This window comes from Psittacula echo, assembly GCF_963264785.1.
Source record: "Psittacula echo genome assembly, chromosome: 3".
NCBI classification, from domain to species: Eukaryota; Metazoa; Chordata; class Aves; order Psittaciformes; family Psittacidae; genus Psittacula; species Psittacula echo.
In genome coordinates this window covers 112328859-112348984 of record NC_137736.1, presented here as the reverse complement: position 1 = coordinate 112348984, position 20126 = coordinate 112328859, and the positions used below count along the sequence as shown (strand labels likewise).

General features: G+C 38.1%; 2 protein-coding genes across 4 annotated transcripts in view; one reads left to right on the top strand and one right to left on the bottom strand.

Moving 5' to 3' along the window:
* Positions 1–1264: 1264 nt before the first annotated feature.
* Positions 1265–19868, bottom strand: KBTBD3 (kelch repeat and BTB domain containing 3). Of its 2 annotated transcripts, XM_080612517.1 has the most exons (4): positions 19737–19773; positions 10630–10854; positions 9542–9789; positions 1265–6836 (listed from the first exon to the last, which is right to left on the bottom strand). In XM_080612517.1, the coding sequence occupies exons 2-4, from the start codon at positions 10708–10710 to the stop codon at positions 5216–5218; spliced, it is 1950 nt and encodes a 649-aa protein (XP_080468643.1). In that variant the 5' UTR covers positions 10711–10854; positions 19737–19773; the 3' UTR covers positions 1265–5215. The 2 variants fall into 2 exon arrangements, with proteins under 2 accessions (XP_080468643.1, XP_080468644.1); XM_080612518.1 differs by lacking the exon at positions 10630–10854 and having other exon boundaries at positions 19737–19868.
* Positions 19576–20126, top strand: part of AASDHPPT (aminoadipate-semialdehyde dehydrogenase-phosphopantetheinyl transferase) — a 31641-nt gene continuing 31090 nt past the window's right edge. The window contains exon 1 of one of the 2 annotated variants that reach the window (XM_080612521.1): positions 19576–19961. In XM_080612521.1, coding sequence (XP_080468647.1) covers positions 19845–19961 — 117 coding nt within the window. In that variant the 5' untranslated portion in view covers positions 19576–19844. Of the gene's footprint in view, positions 20110–20126 lie in introns of both variants that reach the window. The other variant, XM_080612523.1, reaches the window with a different exon arrangement.

Sequence of the window (20126 nt, the reverse complement as noted above, 5' to 3'; positions counted from 1 at the left end):
CTAGTTCAAACTAGGTTCAGGTGCAAGTAGGTAGAAAAATGATGGAGAGTGAAAGTCATCAACACTCTGAACCTCTTGCAGTTTGCAAAAATAACTAGTGCTAATTATACCTCATTGCATATCCTTCCTTTATTGTGAAGCACAAAACCACACAATATGATTGGTGTTCATTAGGATAATTTGAACTAGGAAGCGTATGATGTGAAGAATCTTGGTATATACCAGTTTCCTCCAACAAAAATCCTTGGACCTCATTCATTCATGTGAACTGTCTTGAATTTATGTGTAATTAATGTGTATTTTATTCAGTAAATCCAGACTCTGCATCTTTGCTTTTGATGACAAAAAAGCCCCACCGTATGGTGTGCTTCAGATGCAAAATCTAAAAGTCCGTGGTGAATTCCCTGGATCTGTATAACATACATATGCAATTTTCTTCTGATTGTGCACAGGGTTACATAGCCACAGCTCTCAAATTTGGTCCATGAATCCCTTCATTGTTCAGTATAAGATTTTAACATTGTGAACACTGTTGGAACGCTTTGTACATGTCTCCAAATGGCTTTTGCTAGCTGTGAGACTATTCTTGGTTCAGCCTTGGAGTGTTGGAAGGGTAATTTTTATTGCTGTAACTTTGTTGTATCTATACAGAGGTTTGAAGGTCACAGAATTTTAAGTTCTGGAAGAACACAAGACAACACAGGGCTCCCTTACTTTGTATTAATGCCATTTCTGCACCCTTTGCCCACAAATTTTAGAGTAACTTATATCTCCTTTTATTTAAAGCCACTTCTAGCTAGTATGGAAGCACATTTCAGTCATAAATAAATACATAATCATTTGCAAGCCTTAAGCTCTTACTAAACCCCTCTGTATATCAATCTGAGCTAGAGGATTCAATTAAAAAAAAAATTACATTAGTACTTAATAATAGTAAACTTGCAACTTTTCAGCAGACTAAATAAAATTTAATATGGGAGCAGCAAATTGATATGCAAAGGATATACAAATACAGGGTCCAGGGATAACTGAAAAAAACCTCCCTCTGCAATGTTCATGCAAGCTAACTGCATTCTTGGTTATAATCTAACATTCAAAAAGTTTTGCAGTTGTAAAAAGAAAGAAAAACCAAGTAGTTAAACCCACTGGAAGCATAGTAGGTTCTCTGTATTTTGAAACTGACAAAAAAAGAAATGAAAATCAAACCTAAGAAGGAATCAGTTGCTTCAGTGCTTTTATTTCACAAACCAATGAACATCTCGGCAAACATGTAGCATTGTACTTTCCGCATATCAGCACAGCCCGGGCAGCAGCAACATGTTACTGATCCCTACTCTTTATTGGATGTTAAAAGGGAAAAAATGTAAATTGAGCATAATGTTCGGCTATAGTCAAATACATCCCCGGTTTCAGCCTGTTTTAATTAAAATAGATCGTATGCTGCCTCCTGTTGGTCACCTACAGACAAAAACATCTAAAATTAGACTCCACATTATGAACTTGCAGACAGCACATTCTATAGCCTCTACCTTACCTACTATCTACTACTAATCAGAGGAGGTATACAGCTTTCTACATGGAGTAATACAGAAATAAACCTGACCCAGTAAATCTACTTCATTTTGTGAATATAATGAATTTTTAACTGCAGTAAACTGATTTACTACCATGGATGTATTTAGAATCTACAAAATAAATTCATTAGTACATAAATAATAGAGTGTCAGGTTTGTGCAAACATAATCAATATAAACACCTGAATAATTGATATTTATTGTAACAACTAAACCAGTGTGGTAACATTACCAAAGTGCCATATTTTCATAGCATTCTTTAAAAATTAAGATTATCCAATATAATCATTACTGGATATTAAAATACCACATACAATATATATTATCTTTATGTATATTATACTGGTCATGCTTATAATGTGTCCCGTGACATAGAATACTATTAGAAATGTTTTGGTTACATCGTTTAAGTGCAAATAGTGGATTATAACTTTGCATGCAATTTGTATGTTTTAAACATCTAACTATATTTCAGTGAGAACATAGGTAATCATTAACCTAATCCTGGACTATTTTTAGAGGAAGATACCTTTTCATAAAATAATGTGAGCTTTGAAAAGTCAGAAAAGATGTAGAAGAACTTGCTTTGCACTAATTTTGTGACATTTTTGAAACTGCATAACACTTGTGTAGACTGAAAAATCTATCTGACCCAGACTTACAGCAGTTACTTATTGCAAGTAATCCACATTCTTCTGAGTAGTGTAGTTGACTTTGCTGAGATTTCTCACATCATTAACAATTAATCACAGAATTTGGAACATAGGCCCTTAATTCTATCATAAAGCCTTGGTTTTAACTATGACTTTCTAACACAGCTTCTTCTGCACTCTGTACTGCTATGAGATTTAACTCTCTGTATGTGGAATTGTGGCAAAATGACCTTTTTTCCTCTGTGAGAGTTGTAATACAGGCTTACCTACGTAACTGAAGAAAATTAGTACTATTTCACAGTAACTTTTCTGTGAGCAACAGTATAAAGTGACTGACACTTCAGCGTTGTTTCCTGATTACTAAGTAAGAGAGGTCAACTCCATTTGAAATCCATGAACGATTTGTCAAACAGGGAATTGACATTAGTTCTTGTGCAAATATAGCATAGGATATTAAAGAAGCATGCCTATTTTCCAAAGTAAGCTTCATTTATTTTTCACTATATGTACTAATAATGAATAATTTACCACATACGTCATAAATCTGTCTGATGTCATGTGCCAGAGGCTTTTACACATAGCAAGTGTAGCTGGAAGACTGCCAAAAAAAAAAATTGCTCTAAGGAAAAACTTACTGGAAAAAGCATCACCTGAATTTCTGACTGATTTGTTGTTTATGTGGCCCAGCAATTTGGTCATGATAATGGCAATTAAAAACACCTCAATTCTCTTGCCTCTTCCAATTTGCATAGCTATTTATACCCCTGTGCTATGGGCATAACATGTTACTATTGCATAAATTGTATACTCCTACTACTTAGGTCTAAAAACAACACAGAAACACAAGCAAAGAATTGGGCCTTGTACAGCAATGAAGTGACATGTCGCTAATTAATGGTTAATGAAGTCTCTGCTGCTTGGAGTAGCTTTATTAATGCTGAAACTATTCTCCTGTAGGTCTATTTTTCTCCTACTGTTTCAGCAAGCAGGAATAGTGTTCTCCATCTCTCCTCTACTATTCAATACATTTTCTTTGCAGTAACAAAAAGTAGTTGTGTTCCAATATAAAAAAAAATTGCATTTCAGTACGGTGATTGTAAAGGTTACTTAGCTAACTGTAGTTATGATCTGGAAACTCACTATGAAAAGAGCAAAATAAATGTGGAAGTTGCCTGAAATACTGTAACAACAAGCTATTCACTTCTATAGAACTGACACATATCTTAATACAAATAAATTATTGAGTGGGAGGACTCCACTCTATAATGTTCTCCAAATGTGCATCCTTTTCATTTTCATCCTCATGAAAATATTTACAGTGAAAGTTTTCTAAATTTATAAAGGTATCTGATAACAAATTATAGCCTATCACAGAATTGGAACATTCCATTGTTTACTGTTTAAAACAGAGAGGTATATTGCTAGGCAATATAAAGCTTTAAGCATTAACATTGAGCTTGAGTTTTGCAAAAAGTACATGAAGCACTGATGTAATGATGAACTTACCATGGTCATCTCAAACGATATGAAAGATGGTTTAGATGCCTCACTAGATTTTGTTCATTTTTAAACTGCTTGGAAAAGATATGCTTAGATGTTTAGAACTACTGTGTTGGAATAAGATTACCTTACAGTACTTACATGAAATATAACGGCTCCCAATATCTTATTCAAATAGCTGGTAAGAAAGAAAATTCTCAGGCTGTGGAGATTACAGATGAATTGAAGAAACCTAGCTAATTTCAGTGTCCTCCGTCAGACACAGGTTCCCCTTTGTATGCAAACTTACTTCACAATGTATGCCTACACTAATATTAATCCTAAAAGTCCATTACAATTTTAGTATTATAATAGATGAGTACTGAAGGTTTATCAAGCAATATATTGTGTAGTGTTTACCAAGTATTATTCTAACACTTAAATTTACCATGGAGTACAAGATAAAATATTTTAATTCATTTAAACCACTATAGAAGTTTAAAAAAAAAAAAAAAAAAAAAAAAAAAAAAGGAATTATTTCACCTCAGAAATATTATTTGTCTTTAAATATGGGGATTTTTCTTTGGTAACTTTGTATTTGATGTATCCCAAGATACAAACTTTTCCCATAATTAACCAAAGCAACCAACTGAAGTTTATATACAGCTTGCTGCTGTAAGCAGCGTAGTAGCTGCTTAGTAGCTAGCACTGGAGACTTCAGAGATGGAAGACTACTGTTAGAAAATATCCTGAAGTGTTTTTTCTTTATTTAACAGCATGACTGAAGCAAAGATACCACATGAATCGTCCATCCTGTAGAAATCTTGCTCACTCTGCAGTATGTTATCGAAGTTTATCTCGCCACACTTGATGAGATGAAAACAGAAAGTACAGCTACTACTAAGGCACAAGGATGGAGAAAAAGTGGTAAAACCGAAGAGCTGAAGTAAGCTGACAGGAATTATCAGTCTCTTCAAGTTAGATACCTGGGTTTAATGCTGTGAAGGTCACTTTGGCTCTTGACCTTGCTAGAGGCCATTCTAATAAGATAAAGCTGACAATGACTTCCTGAATATGAATATATTCATGAATATAAAACCCCTAACTAAAACACCACTAATGTAAATTTCTTTTAAACTTCAGTTACATAGGGAAAACAGTATCACAGTCTTTTTTCTCACTCAGCAATTTGTCTACTGGGACAACTGTTAATATTACAGAAATAATAGCACATACTACACAATGAATTCCTCATGACTATGCTTTTTTGAAAATATAATTTTGAAAATTATTCAGATAATTACAGAGAAGACTTGCATATAAAATTAATACTTTCTATATGTTGACTAGCATGAATGACAATTTGACTCTTCCAAAAGCAATTCTATAGCATACAGCTTAAACTGAAGACTTAAATAAAATAGTACATCTTTTTCCATCTGTAAATTAATACCTAAAAATCTGTTCTAAAACTTGTGCATTTAAATAGATTCTTTTGACTCAGGAGTTTCAAAATTCTCCAGAGCAAATTGTTAATACTGATGACCAGGGGTCCCTGTATTTATTAAACTGAATGACCTGACAGTAAAACTCAGTTAAGGCTCTTGGCATTGGTGAAACTTCTTCCCACTCAGACCTACTACTATGGTAGACTTGAACTTCATCTGTGATTTCTTCTGGAGCATAATCACCACCTAATATGTAAATTTTGTCTTCTGTCCCAACTGCTCCTGCATTAAAGCCAGCACATTCAAAAGATCCTTCCCCTTTCCAAACACAGGTTTCTGGGCAAAAGCTGTAGACCTTGTAGGTGGAGAGATCACATATGTACAATGTACAGTTTACTGGAACGGCTTTGATTAGAGTTGCATGGAAAAACTGCCCAAATTCTGCTACAAGCTCAGACCACTGATCAGTCATAGCATTATACTTAAAGAAACAGTCAAGAGATGGATTGAAGGCATCAGTAATCTCTACTTCTGAGCCAAGGACGTAAATTATATTCTGACATGCGCTTGCTTCTGGATAGTAGATACCTCTTGGTAATTGGCTTACAGATTTCCAGTCTTTGGAAAGAGGGTTATATGATTCTACATCCAAAAGGCTTCGGGTTTCTTGAGCTCCCCTGGTCTTTCCACCTATTACAAACAGCTGATTTAAGGTTACAACCGATGTGTGCATTGTCCTTGGTTTTTTCATAGCTGACACTATGGAGAACTCATTACTGACTGGGCAGTAGCACCAGGTTTGGTCAGTGGCATCATGAAATGGTTCAGCAATATGAAGCCTGACAGTCCTATAACAATTCCCCTTGCATCCTCCAGTTATAAATATTTTTTCTCCGTAACTAGATAAGCTTGACCCTGGAAGATCAATCATGTGAGTATGTGGTAGTTCTTTCCATTTATCTGTTTTGATGTTGTAGCAGAATGTATGTCTGTTCTCTCCATCTTCATCAGTTTTATGAACAAATATGTATTTTTCTGTTGTTGAAGGACGTGCATCTGGAAACAGTCCGCTAAAGTTTTGCACACTTTTAACTGCATCATTGATTATTACTGAGCAATTAGCACTCTTAAGTAAGTGTTCTTCAGAATGTAGAAAGTCCTGCAAAGTCTTTTCAGGTAACTGGTGCAGTCTCACTTTTTTAATCAGATTAGGCAGGTATTTCTGTCGTGTTTCGATGTTGTGTTTGGTCCACTGAAGGACAGCTTTCAACACTGATTCTTCCTCAGGGACATTTAGTTCATCAGCCTCGAGACATTTTTGTAGTATCTCAAAATTCATCTCCAAAAAATCACTTGATCTGAGCAGCAAGGAAAAGTGGTGCTGTACAAAATCTAGTGCATGATCAAATAAGCGGACAGAACCATAACTTTCTGATAGAGAAAGCAACTGTAAGCAATTCACAAGATCAATACTTTTTATTAGAAAGTCACTGCAAGCTTTGGAAAGGAGTGAAACCTGAAGAAATGATGATAGTTGGAAGAGCATTTCCACATTATCATTTGTTATCTCTGTTTTTCCTGTGTAAGCATAATCAAGAAAGGCTTTCACTGCCTTGGGTGATAGATTACTAATAGTAACATTGCCATCATCTCGTTCTTTCATATTAACTTCAAACATGGCTCTGTGGATAAAATAAAGAAGATATACACACAAATTAAAGATCAAGCAAACAGCAGAGAACACTGGTGTGAGAGGAAGGAGACAATCAGGGGTGTATAAGACAGGCTGTATAGGTCTAAAATGAGGTGGTTCTAAGTGAGAGCAATGCATGATTTGCTTGATATGGTTGAAGAAAAAAAGAGTGGTGATAAGAACATATTCAAAGTGATTGCTCAGAAAATGATAGCAGCACCTGTGGTTTGTATGGGTTTTCACAGAGTGTGAAGAAGTCTGCAGCTCTCTATGACAGAAGATGTGAAATTGTTTGGGCAGCATCAGTTTCAACAGCTTGAGAAAGAAAGGCTGATTTAAAAAATATATAGTAGAAAAGCCCCATGATTTAGGTCATGCACTGTGGATGAATACAGAAAATTAAGCGAAAAAAGGCCTTCCAGATTGCAGGCTGAGCAAATGGCTGGATAGATGATGGGTGCATTCCTAAGTAATGAAAGTAGGTGTGGGTGAAAGAGGAGAAAAAAACTATAAGGAAACTTAATTCTTGCTTTAGAGTTGACAGATAGATGTATGGATACAGGGAGATGTCAGGAAAAAAATGCAGTTTTGACATGGGATTTCATGACAATTAAACTTGTGGAGAACGTAGATTATGACTGAATACAAAGACGATGGCTGAAATAGTGGAACAAGCTATTGATCAGTAGATTTGTGCAGATTTTATTACAACGTTGATCATTACTAAATAGAGTAATAATAAATATTAGATAAATATCAATAATATTTATTTCACAAAATCTATCATGGCAAGATAATTAGTTTTTCAAGCCAGGAAGTGCTGGCAACAGAATTGTGTTGCAACATCACTTGCCCTGCCCTCCCAGAGTCTAAGCATCACGCTGGGATAGCAACAGCTTCTGAGTTTGACAAAGAATGATAGTGGAGAAAGATTTAGATAAATCACCAAATACTAAGTGTATAATCTGGATTATTAATCTATCATAGATAGTTCCTATTAAAAAGAAGTATTATATCATAGTTCAGGTATACAATTAGTATTTGCATAGTATGTGATTTTTAAAATCCCATACTTGTTATCAAGCTAAAGAAAAAAAAAAAATCACTTTGTATAGCATACTTTTTGGGAAGTGAACATTAGGTAAAACATGAACTTGTCTGGCCTCCTGAACAAGAACGCAGAATTACAATAAGACACTTTCGTCCCAAAGATCTTTGTGTGTACTAAATGACAATCCTTAGTATCTTTTTCTTATTAACCCAAGAGCTGTGATACACATCTCTAATTACAGTATAAAATAGCACCTGAAAAATTCTAGTAGAAAGAGAGCAATGTGGGCAGAGGCTTTGATTCAAAAAGCTAACAAGGAGGGAGCAAAATGTTGCTGAATCTTGGGTTTACACAATGAAAGCAAAATCAGAAGTTCAAAGGAAAACAAAGGCGTTTCATTTAAAAATTTATCTAGTGGACTTAGGTACTTTTTATTCCCTGAAAGTAATAGAGGGGCCTTGTATTCTAGGAGAATTCATGAATTTCTACCTTTCTACTGGAAAATTTCTTCCTTTATACCACAGCATCTCTGTGCTGTCAAGCTGTAAACACTTGAAATGCTAGAAGGTGTGTGTCAGAGAAAAAAACAAATCTGCTGCTACAGTAGAGAAATAGCTTATTTCATTGGTATTTCTTCTTTTTTCAGCAGTCCTAAGAACACGTCTAGCCTGTAAACTCTGCCATATGTGACAGAAACTCTGCCATATGTGACAGACTCCCACAGACTGTGGGATGCTCCAGGACATTTGAAAATAGCATTTGTCACCTATGTATGGGCAACTTGAATCAAGGTCATTAACTTATTTCTAGGAGCCCATTTTTTTTATTGTTAGAGCATCTTAGCTTTGTGTTTTAGTAAACAGTGTATTTAGAAACAAACTTTCAGGGTGAAATCATAAGTCTGAGTCTTACTAAGGCTCTTCATAAATTGGTATATACGTGAATGGTCTGTCTGCCCCTTAAAAATGCATAGCTTTAAGCACCAGAAGGAAGATCACGGATCCATTTCATGCTGAAAGGCTGATTATCTGTAGTTTAGAAAAAATATATGGTTAAATACCTCTGAAGACAAACTATGAACAAAATACTGTGCTGACTACTCATCTTAAGCAAACAAAACCCAGCATCTTTCCAAACCGCGTACCATTTATCCAAAATTGCTCAATGCAAGATGTATTTGTAATTAAACTGTTATGTTTCACAATACAAATGTGTCAAAGTATGTAGACTGTCACATACAAAGTCTAGCAATACCCTTGCAGACCTTTAAGTACAGATACAGGAAACAGGTACCTCTTAAAGGTACACAACTTATGTCAATTCTACCTAACAGCATAACCATGAACTCACGGTTTGACATTTGTATTTCAGAGTCTGAAATACGAATGAATCTCAGATTCATAGAGTCCTTGTGTCACTTTGGAAATAAAACCAGATATATTTGGGGTATGGTTAGACATCTAACACTTTTTTGTTGGGTTTTTTTTCCCTATCCTTAAAATGTTTGAATGCTTTCCTCAAAGCTCTACAGACATACATTCAGTTGATGATTTCTTTTTTAATTTTTGTAATTATATTCCTTCCGTCCCTCCCAGAGAATTTACAATCCATTTTCTGAAAACTCATGCCAAAGTTAGGTTTACCTGAAAAAATCACTGCATGCTGCCAGTACACAACGATGACAAGGAATTATTTCATCTTTCACAAGAATTTTGAAGTCAAAAAATATATTTTGTTCTCTGAACTTTTGTAGCACTTTTAGAATTTGTTGTCCATGACCTTCAGCCACTAAGGAATTGATTTTATTTTCAGGAACAGAAATTCCATTGCAAATAGGTCTGCTAATGTAATCCCGTTGATTGGCCATGGTTTCTTCAACTTGTTCCTGAAACTGAAATGGAAAGATAAGTAGTTGATTTTACAGTCTTACTATTTAAAAAATAAAAATTAAAAATCAATATACCATAAACCAAACAAATTCCCAGCACTGAATTTGGCTTGTAAGTCCTATGCACAGTTATAAATTTTGGGTTATAAGTTACTTTTACACTTAATTTAATTAGATTTGATACTACGACTTCTACTTTGCAAAATATATACACATAGCATACTTTGAAAAGTAAAATATCTGACATACATCAAACAACAATTCTACAAATAATACCCACCTGTAGGAATTTTTTCAATAAAGTCCACAGGAAGCACACCCAGAAATGTATTAAAGTTTTTAATGGTTATTTAAGAGAAAGACTAGTCCTAGGCTTACCCTCAAAAACCCCCAAACTCTTACAGTTTCATGTAAAATGAAGATGGAAATGAAATATTTGTTACATATTTTTAGATTCCAGAAGGTTCATCTGTATACTACAAACCCTCAAGCTCAAAGCAGACCAGTGGTCTTTCTACAGGTTACAGTGGAAGGGAGATAGAGTCTACTATACTGCATTCTAAGTAAATTCCCATTAGGCACTCCAGACCAAAATAACAGAATACAAACACTGGCAGCCAGGCCTAATCATTGCTAGGGCAAAAAAAACAAACTTCAAATGTGAGCATATTTTTTTTACACCTATTTAAAGAAGTTTTTATACTGCTACAGATGCATTAACTGCCCTTACTGCAAATTTCAAGCTTACCTATTTTAAAGCTTAAGGTAACACTCAAAGGTTTTTCTATTGCAGGATTTTGCTTTCACAATTCCACTTAAAATTAGCAACAGATAATGGCCCACCTGAATTGACAAAGAAGGGGATAGAAATTTCCAAGGAAACCCAGAAACCAGAAAAATACTGGGTTTGGTTTTTAATTTCATGAAAAGCTTTATCTGATAACATGATTCATTCAGAGGAAACTAAGCCATCAGTCAGTCTTCTTCATGGGAGGTACTTTCATAAGCAGACTGATCTATACTTTATCTAGTCAGGTTACTCCAACCACAAATAGACCTCCATGTCTCCTGGAATAGAAGAGATCCATTGATCTTGCTGCCAGCACTGGCACCCTTGGAGCACGCATCTTCTCTTTCCCATGGCCCGACAATCTCACGTATTCACTCTTTCCATTCTAAGCCTGAGGAACTAGGAAATACAGAAGAACAAGACCACCATTTATTCTAATAATGTATGGCCTCATAAACCCAACTCCATAAATCATAAAGTATGTCAGAATTCTATAGAATACCGTTTTCTTATGAACTTAAAAGCCTGTTCCTCAAAAGGATGAATCTTCAAAAGCAGAGCTGTTTCAGTACAATTAGTTTCCTGTATTTGAATGAACTTTAAAAAAAAAGTGATTGAATTCAAAGTTTATTTGGCATCATGCAAAGTAACACTTCTAAAGGAAATTCAAACCTTTTCACAAAAATTCTGCAATTGATAATAGATAGTAGATGTTTTTCTCCTTTTAAATGTAATTTCTTTAGCAAGCTCCAAGCTACAACTTGGTTTTTATTAGTAAAATGACCAATTTCACTAATATTCCTCTTTGAACAATAAACACAGAAAAATGTCATCAAGTCCATCTCTATTTTAGTCAAAGACATCATATAATCACTTTCATAAAAGCAATCTATGTTTCAGTGACTTTTCTTGTATTGCCACTATTTCTACAGAAAGACTATCCCAGTACATTGGTGCCAAGACTGCAAACCTTTTAATTACACTATCAATTTATTAAGGCTTACATAGATCTGTTCTTCTGCCAAAATTGTCATTTGACTTAACTTTCCTTTGTTTAGTTAGTCTGTATATTTTGTCACTTTTCTAATTATCAAGGGTGTTGATAACCTCTTGTCCTGGTTTAGCAGCAGCAGTCATTTTTTCTCCTTCTTAGTAGCTGGTGCAGCGCTGTGGTTTTGACTTTTGGCCTGGGAACAGAGCTGATAACACCGATGTTTGGTCTGATCAAGGACTTTGTGAGTCTCATGCTCTGCCAGGGAGGAGGGGAAGCTGGGAGGAAGCAGGGACAGGACACCTGACCCAAACTAGCCAAAGAGGTATTCCATACCACAGCACGTCATGCCCAGGATGTAGAACTGAGAGTTCCCAGAAGGGCTGGATCACGGCGGGGTGGGGGTGAGGTACCGGTTGGTGAGGTCTTGTATTCTCTTCCCTTTATCATTATTAGTATTGGTGGTAGCAGTAGTGATTTGTGTTATACCTTAGTTATTAAACTGTTCTTATCTCAACCCGTGGGAGTTGCATTCTTTTGATTCTCCTCCCCATCCCTCCAGGAGGGGGAAGAAAGGGTGGGGAGGGAAGTAGACTGCATGGTTCTAATTTATGGCCTGGGCTTAAACCATGACACCTCTCTCAACTTTTATTAAAATGAACAATTGTCAAACTTTCTAAGATCCATTTATAAGACTGAATTTTTGTTTTCCTTATTATTTCTTGCAGTTTTCTCTTCATCCACTCATATGATTTCATTTTTCTTTCACAGATATCAAATTTGTTGTACAGCATTACAGTTAAGATCTCATGACTGTCTTGCTACTCCAGTTTGCAGGTCATCCCATGCATTTAGTCCTAATCTGTAACAGCAGTGTCTTCTTATTTTTTATTAAAAGGAAATTTCAGCAGAGTACCTGTAATATTTTTGTCCATCATTAAGGAAGATACTAATGAATACTGTGCTATGGCTTAGTCTAATTTACCCTCCACTCCGTTAAAAAAATAAAATTAAAAAAATTCAGTTCTCATCTCCTTTCTAGCCAACCCCTGTTTTATTTGATATTTTTGGTACTAAATTACCACTTTACTGGATCTGTTGATGATTTTGGAGCCTGCCAAAAATATCTTAATTCAGTGAAAACTTTGTATGTTAAACAAAGGCCAACAATCATTTATAATTATTTCATGCTAATTGTTTTTTTTTCCCCCTCTATAAAGCCATATGAATTAATCAATAGTTATATTTATAAATATTTGATCAAGTTGCTGACAAAAGGGTAGGAAACACAGTGGGTGCAGATGTATGTTGAGTAGGTCTGGAGTTCAGGAAGGCTGGGGAATGACCCTCCTTGTATTTGCTCCACTTACTCCCATAGGATTCCAGTTACAGTCTGTCTCTTATGTGGATTACCAAGAACCAAACACCAGTGGATAGCTCACTGGAGTTGGGATTTCATACTTTTGTTTCATAACATACGGCTGTGTGCCATACAGCTTCCCATCATGCCAGGCAAAGGCTGTATTCCTAAGCCCTTGTCCACCATCTGACCCACTGGGTGCCTGTCACACAACCAGCCTTCAAGCATCTGTAATGTGACGCATCAGACCCTGAGTACTAGTGTATGGGACTGGGTATTTCCTGTGTGAGATCAGATGTGTTCTCTGATATGACCAAATTCAAGCAACCCTATTACTTGACAAGACTCTACTCACATACTGAACGTTTATACATCTTATACTGCTAAACGCCTGGTTAACTATTAGACTGGTTTAAAAAAAACCCAAACCAACACAAATCTCTAAACCCTCCCCCTTCCCCACCCCCTTAAAGTTAATGCATTTCCCCTATTTTTCTGCTTGAAAGTCATATCAAACAAGTGGCCTGTTGGCCATTATAGTTACAAGGTACACCCCACATAATACATACTTGGGGAGATATGCATACCTCTCATAGCTGTCTGTACAGATCTCCATTTGAAGGGCAAGGGATTTTGCACACTTGACAGTTAAGTGGCAAAAAATGGCCAGCCTATGTGGGGCCATAAAGCAGCTAGCACTTGAAGAGAAGGAGCCTGGGGATGGTAAGCTAATTTTGGTCATTACAGGGGATGAACAAGGGACCACCTGGGAGTTCTGAGGATAAGAACATTCTTTCTGGTCTATCACAAAGTCCATTAATAAGGACCCAGACCTCATTAGTTCTGCTGTTCACAGGACTCTTCTGTTTTAACACTGTCCTTTTCCCTAGGTGATAAGGGATGGAGCAGCCTAGAACATAATGAGCTCATTGACCTAGATGCCAGGTAACCACATTGAAAAGTCTGATAAGCACATAGTTGAAATATTAGACAGACACACTTTTAGTAGTAACTAAGCTATTATTAAAAAGCTCCAAGAAAATGTTTAACTGACCTTAATACTTAGATACCAAACAAACAGCTGCCAAAACCACTCACTGTATTTCTAACGGAATTTTACTTCACCAATGCTAATACTCCCTTTCCAAAGATAGTTACAAGACATAATGTATTTATAAAGATTTTCTTTTGGCACCATCGACAGTTGGCACTATAAACAATCCTTCTTAGATGTACTTACAGTTCTGTGTGTGGATGAAGTTGAAATGTGTACTTTATTTGTTTATAGTTATCCTTACCCTTCAGAAAGTCCAGCAGCCCTTTTGAGTATCAAATTCGTATTTTTTGAATCTTAGATACTACACTAAAAGACTGTAAACACAGCACACTGATAAACATACAGGAATTCAAAAACATCCAGGACAGCCATTTTCAGAATATCTCAACAGGCACGCACTAAAATCATAACCACTGCAATATGATTCCTAGAAATGGTGTTCACATCCATTCCACCAGATTTGAGACAACAAAGCAAACAGAACTGTGGAGTGAACTTTGAGCACAAACTTCTGTTTGTGCAGGGTCTATGGTAGTTCTCACCACAATATCAATCAAAACATACTCCTATAAAGTACATATATTCCTAAACACTTCTGCTGAAAAGATTTTGCTAAACCGCCAGTCAAAACAGCCCTAGATGCTGCAACTGACAGATAAAATGGTTACGGAAGTTTAAATATGCTAATGAAGTTGAAAATGGTATTAGATGTGCAATTAATTCTAAGTGAATAACAGAGCAAAATTACTCAACAAGGAAGGGCAAGAGCCCATGTAATAATGGAGCATGAACGTCCAGATGAGGACACAGGGTACAGAATGACACTGGAGAAGACTTACACCAAACTGTTTTCATCATTTTGTAATAGCAATAAAAATGCATATACAAATATGTGTGAGTTTGTAATAGACATAGGGATGTCGTCTTCTGAAAGTACTGAGCGTACATAGAATCACAGAATCATAGAATAGTTAGGGTTGGAAAGTAATCTTAAGATCATCTAGTTTCAACCCCACTGCCATGGGCAGGGACACCCCACACTAAACCATGCCACCCAAGGCCTCATCCAACCTGGCCTTGAACACCGCCAAGGATGGAACACTCACAACCTCCCTGGGCAACCCATTCCAGTGCCTCACCACCCTAACAGTAAAGAATTTCTTCCTTATATCCCACCTAAACTTCCCCTGTTTAAGTTTTAGCCCGTTACCCCTTGTCCTGTCACTACAGCCCCTGATGAAGAGTCCATCCCCATCATCCTTGTGGACCCCCTTCAGATACTGGAAGGCTGCTATGAGGTCTCCACGCAGCCTTCTCTTCTCCAGGCTGAACAGCCCTAACTTTCTCAGCCTGTCTTCATACAGGAGGTGCTCCAATCCCCTGATCATCCTCGTGGCCCTCCTCTGGACTTGTTCCAACAGTTCCATGTCTTTTTTTATGTTGATGACACCAGAACTGCACACAAAACTCCAAGTGAGGTCTCACGAGAGCAGAGTAGAGGGGCAGGATCACCTCCTTTGACCTGCTGGTCACGCTCCTCTTGATGCAGCCCAGGATGCGGTTGGCTTTCTGGGCTGTGAGCGCACACTGAAGCCGGCTCATGTTCATTTTCTCATCGACCAACACCCCCAAGTCCTTCTCTGCAGGGCTGCTTTGGATCCCTTCTCTGCCCAACCTGTAGCTGTGCCTGGGATTGCTCTGACCCAGGTGTAGGACCTTGCACTTGGCATGGTTAAACTTCATCAGGTTGGCATCAGCCCACCTCACAAGCGTGTCAAGGTCCCTCTGGATGGCATCCCTTCCCTCCAGCGTATCAACCGAACCACACAGCTTGGTGTCATCGGCAAACTTGCTGAGGGCACACTCAATCCCACTGTCCATGTCACCGACAAAGATGTTGAACAAGACCTGTCCCAACACCGATCCCTGAGGGACACCACTCATTACTGGTCTCCAGCCGGACATCGAGCCATTGACCACAACTCTTTGCGTGTGGCCATCCAGCCAGTTCTTTATCCACCGAGTGGTCCACCCATCAAATTGATGTCTCTCCAATTTAGAGACAAGGATGTCATGTGGGACAGTGTCGAAGGCTTTGCACAAGTCCAGGTAGATGACGTCAACTGCTCTGCCCCTGTCCATCAGTTTCGTAGCCCCATCTTAGAAGGCCACCAAATTGGTCAGGCAGGATTTCCCCTTAGTGAAGCCATGCTGGCTGTCACCAACCACCTCCTTGTTTTTCATGTGCCTTAGCATGCCTTCCAGGAGATCTGCTCCAAGATTTTGCCAGGCACAGAGGTGAGACTGACTGGTCTGTAATCCCCCGGGTCATCCATTTTCCCCTTCTTGAAAATGGGGGTTATATTTCCCTTTTTCCAGTCATCGGGAACTTCACCTGACCGCCATGATTTTTCAAATATGATGGCCAGTGGCTTAACAGTACCTAGTACCTTAGTATCTTGTGTAGGGAAGTTAGGATTTTGTCAGCAAAGCATGTTAGGGCCAAGCCTGCCTGCCAATAAACATGACTAAACTCTTTTAATTGGATAGAAGCCTGGGAGCATTCCCAGCACAACAGACACCCATCTCACATGAGGCACGTATGCATTCAAACAGCACAAATAACATTCTGTGTGTGCATGTTCTCTCCTCTATCAACACAGCAGGCAATACCAGTCTAAACTCAACCTTTATTTGGTACTTTACAATTGTAAGGCAATCTATCTGCTTTATCTGAAAACACAATATAACTCAACAATGAAAAGAATATTAATACTTATAAATCCTGCTGCTTAGTAAGTTACGCTATTCAAGTTGGGAGAAGGTTGAGTTCCAAATTGTTCTTCAAGAGAACATTACCTTTGTAACTCAACCTTCTCCTAACTTGAATAGTATAACTTACTAAGCAGCAGGATTTAAAAAAAAAGAAATCTTGAGTGTACAGTTAATGCAAGTTTTGAAAAGGTCAAGAGCAGCATTTAAAAAGTCTAATATTAAAACCAGTTATTATAGAATTAAAGTCTACTATACAGCCATCAAGATGATTTGCTATTTCCACTCTATTCAAACAGGGGAGAAATTAGTAATTTATTAATAACTTTTAAAGACACCACTCTCCACTACACATCTAATTTAATAGCACCCAATTTAATATTCTGCAATATGAATATGAGTGGAACAGATATATAAAGGGTTTGGTGACAGTTTTAATTTGGTGACACTTTAAATTGCCGACTAAATAGACAAAAGTGGATTGAAATATAATTAAAATATAAATACTGTCTTAAGATTGAAAATAGACAGCAACAGAATTCCAGGTTCCTGTCTGTAAATTTCAATGCAACTGAATTCTACAACTTTTTCATAAATAACTGAACTTCAAAGAAAATGAATATCAATTCATTTGATAATCAATCAAAAAGTCAATCATTCTTAGGCAACCAAAAAAGATGCAATTGACATTTTGAGACATTTAATCCACAAAAGTGGCATTTATCAATAATACATGTGAGACAGTATTCTAAGAAGGAAAGGTGACACAGAGACTTTAAAGCTTTGGGTTATTTAGAAGTAACTGAAAAAAATCAAAAGCACCCAAACAGCATGGAAAAAACCCAGCATGGTACCAGTAGGAAGCACTGACACTGCTCCGGTTCCTGAAGTCATCCCAAAAGTGAAAGATTTCCTCTTTGGAAGCAGTGATCTTTAACTGTGTATCTTCTCACAAACACATGGATCCATTAAGATAAAGAAAATAATCATTTAGGAGAACTCAAACTGACTGGATTTTATCCTAAAGCTGTATTTCTTGAATTCATCAAGTTCCTTTGGAAATTATTTTCTTAGCTAAAAAAGTTCAAGAACTGTAATTTTAATTTTCAGGGGAAAAAGAATTAAACTGCCATGCTGTACTTCTAATTCTGACAAAAATAATAATTGCACATTTGGGAAGAGTAAATTACTGCTTTTACTGAGTTCTGTAGTCCGTCATTTCTGTATGTGATTAAAATGTGTTTTTTTCAAAGCACACATGCAATATTGAGCATACTTATAATTTAGCATAGGTTATTATCATAGCATGTTTTACTTGTAATAAAAATGATTTTATCTTGAATAGATTCATAATTTTATTATGTATTACACAGTGCATCTTGAATCTCAGTTTGCACTCACACATGATGTACATTAAAAAATCTGCTAGTGAAGAAAACCTGCTACATGCTTACAGTCTCTCTAAGTACAAAGAATGGACAAGTCAAATCTATAAATAAAACCTGAGAGTTTTTCTAGAACTAGGTAAGATCCACATTGCATTAGTGTTATTACATATCAATAACTAAATATATACATGGCCACAGTTTCCTCTTCAAAGTGTGCAGGATACAATGCTTGAAACTTAAGCCTCAGCTACAGTTTGATAGCAGTGAATACCATTTTCGTGGGGGTTCACTGGTTGGGTTTTTTGGAGATTTTGTGTTGACTGTGCCAAATCCTCTCCTTCTGCCAGTTTACTTAGTCTCTGTCTTTGGGTTATGCATAAGAGAGCATGTACACATCCCTTGCTTGACCAAGTCACAAAGAAAAATGGGAGCCATATTTAAAAATAAGTGAATTACACTTTGGATTCCTTGCTGCAACATTTACTTTTCCCCCCCAAAATGTTACTTTTGTGTTTAAAATACTTTGCAAACACCAACCTATGCTCAGTTATAACTGAGACTTATTTTAGGCTCAAAGACAGCAGTTCTGGCTTATGTGGAAATACTGCTTTTTCACATTTAGGAGCTAGGAAGGCTAAACAACAACAACAAAAAACCCCAAACAATTAAAGATTCTAAGAAATACCTGAAAATGTAATTTTCGGTATTTCTGAGTTATTTGTACGCAGTCAATGTAGAATATTTTAAACATTACGTATTTCTAAAAGCAAACAACGAAAAGGGTCATAAATATTCAAACAGACCCTAAATTTTTAGCTTAGAAACCAAAGGGTAAACTAAATCACTATCTTTTGATGACTTACAGATGGCCTGCAAGAGCACAGCAGAACCCAGTTCTGACAACCATTACAGCCCTTAGCAGAACCAAAAGCACATAATATAGGCGGCTTTTGTTTGGACCCACACTTTAGAAGCCAGAACGACGCTGGGGCGATGCAGCGCATCGGCTACGCGAACAATCCGCTCCTCTAGCCAACACCCAGCGTAAGCGCAGGAGGGCAGAGGCCACCCCGGACCGGTTATGCGGGAGCATGGATGTACTTCTGGCAAAGACGAGCCAGCGGCACTGGGGAGGGGGCCATCGTCACACGTTAACCAATAACGGTGCTATGAAGAAACCCCGAGGGACGCTATCACCGAAGGCATAAACACGGCCCTGACTCGCACAAAGCCTGGGGCAGCCGGGAGCGACAGGAAAATCACACTTCGCAATGACTAAAGCCTCGGCCGGCAGCAACAGGCACGCACCTACCAGCTGCCACCATCAACTCCACCCTTTGCCCCGCCCACCAGGGGGAGGACGGGGCCTCAGCGCCGCTATTGCGCATGCCTAGCCAGACCGCGCTTGCGCCCTGCGGCGGCTCCGTTTATTCTAAGGGAGGACTAATCCTGGGGGGCAGAGTAGGACGAGGCAATGGGCTGCCCTCCTCCCGCAGGGCCTGGGCACGGGACGTGGTGGTGCCTAGCGCTGCCGCCTGTCCGCAACCGAGCTAGTCTCCCCTTAGCGCTCCCTCCGAGCAGCGCGCACCCACCTGCAGCCAACACCAGCAGCTCACCGACCGCTCTGGCCCACCCTCCGCTGCAGCAGCGCCAGAAGATTGGCTCCTTCCGGTGTCATTCTCCCGCTTCTTGCGCTTGGAATGGTTCTCCGCCCGTCAATCCGAGTGAAAGCCCGCCCAGCCGCCGCAGCGCGTTCCTCTCTGACGACAGCGCGGATGCAGCTCAGCCGCAGGCTCCACCTTTTCCCTGATACGCCGGTACCTGGCGCATTCCGTGTCGCTAACGGGGCACATTGATACCGCATTGGCAGCCATCCCTCGGAAGCCGGTCCCGCCCCCTGTAGATTCGCGCACGCACGGTTTGGGCCGGGTGGTCACGGCGTCCTTAAAGCGGTGAAGGGGCGGGGTAAGGGGAGGGCAGCG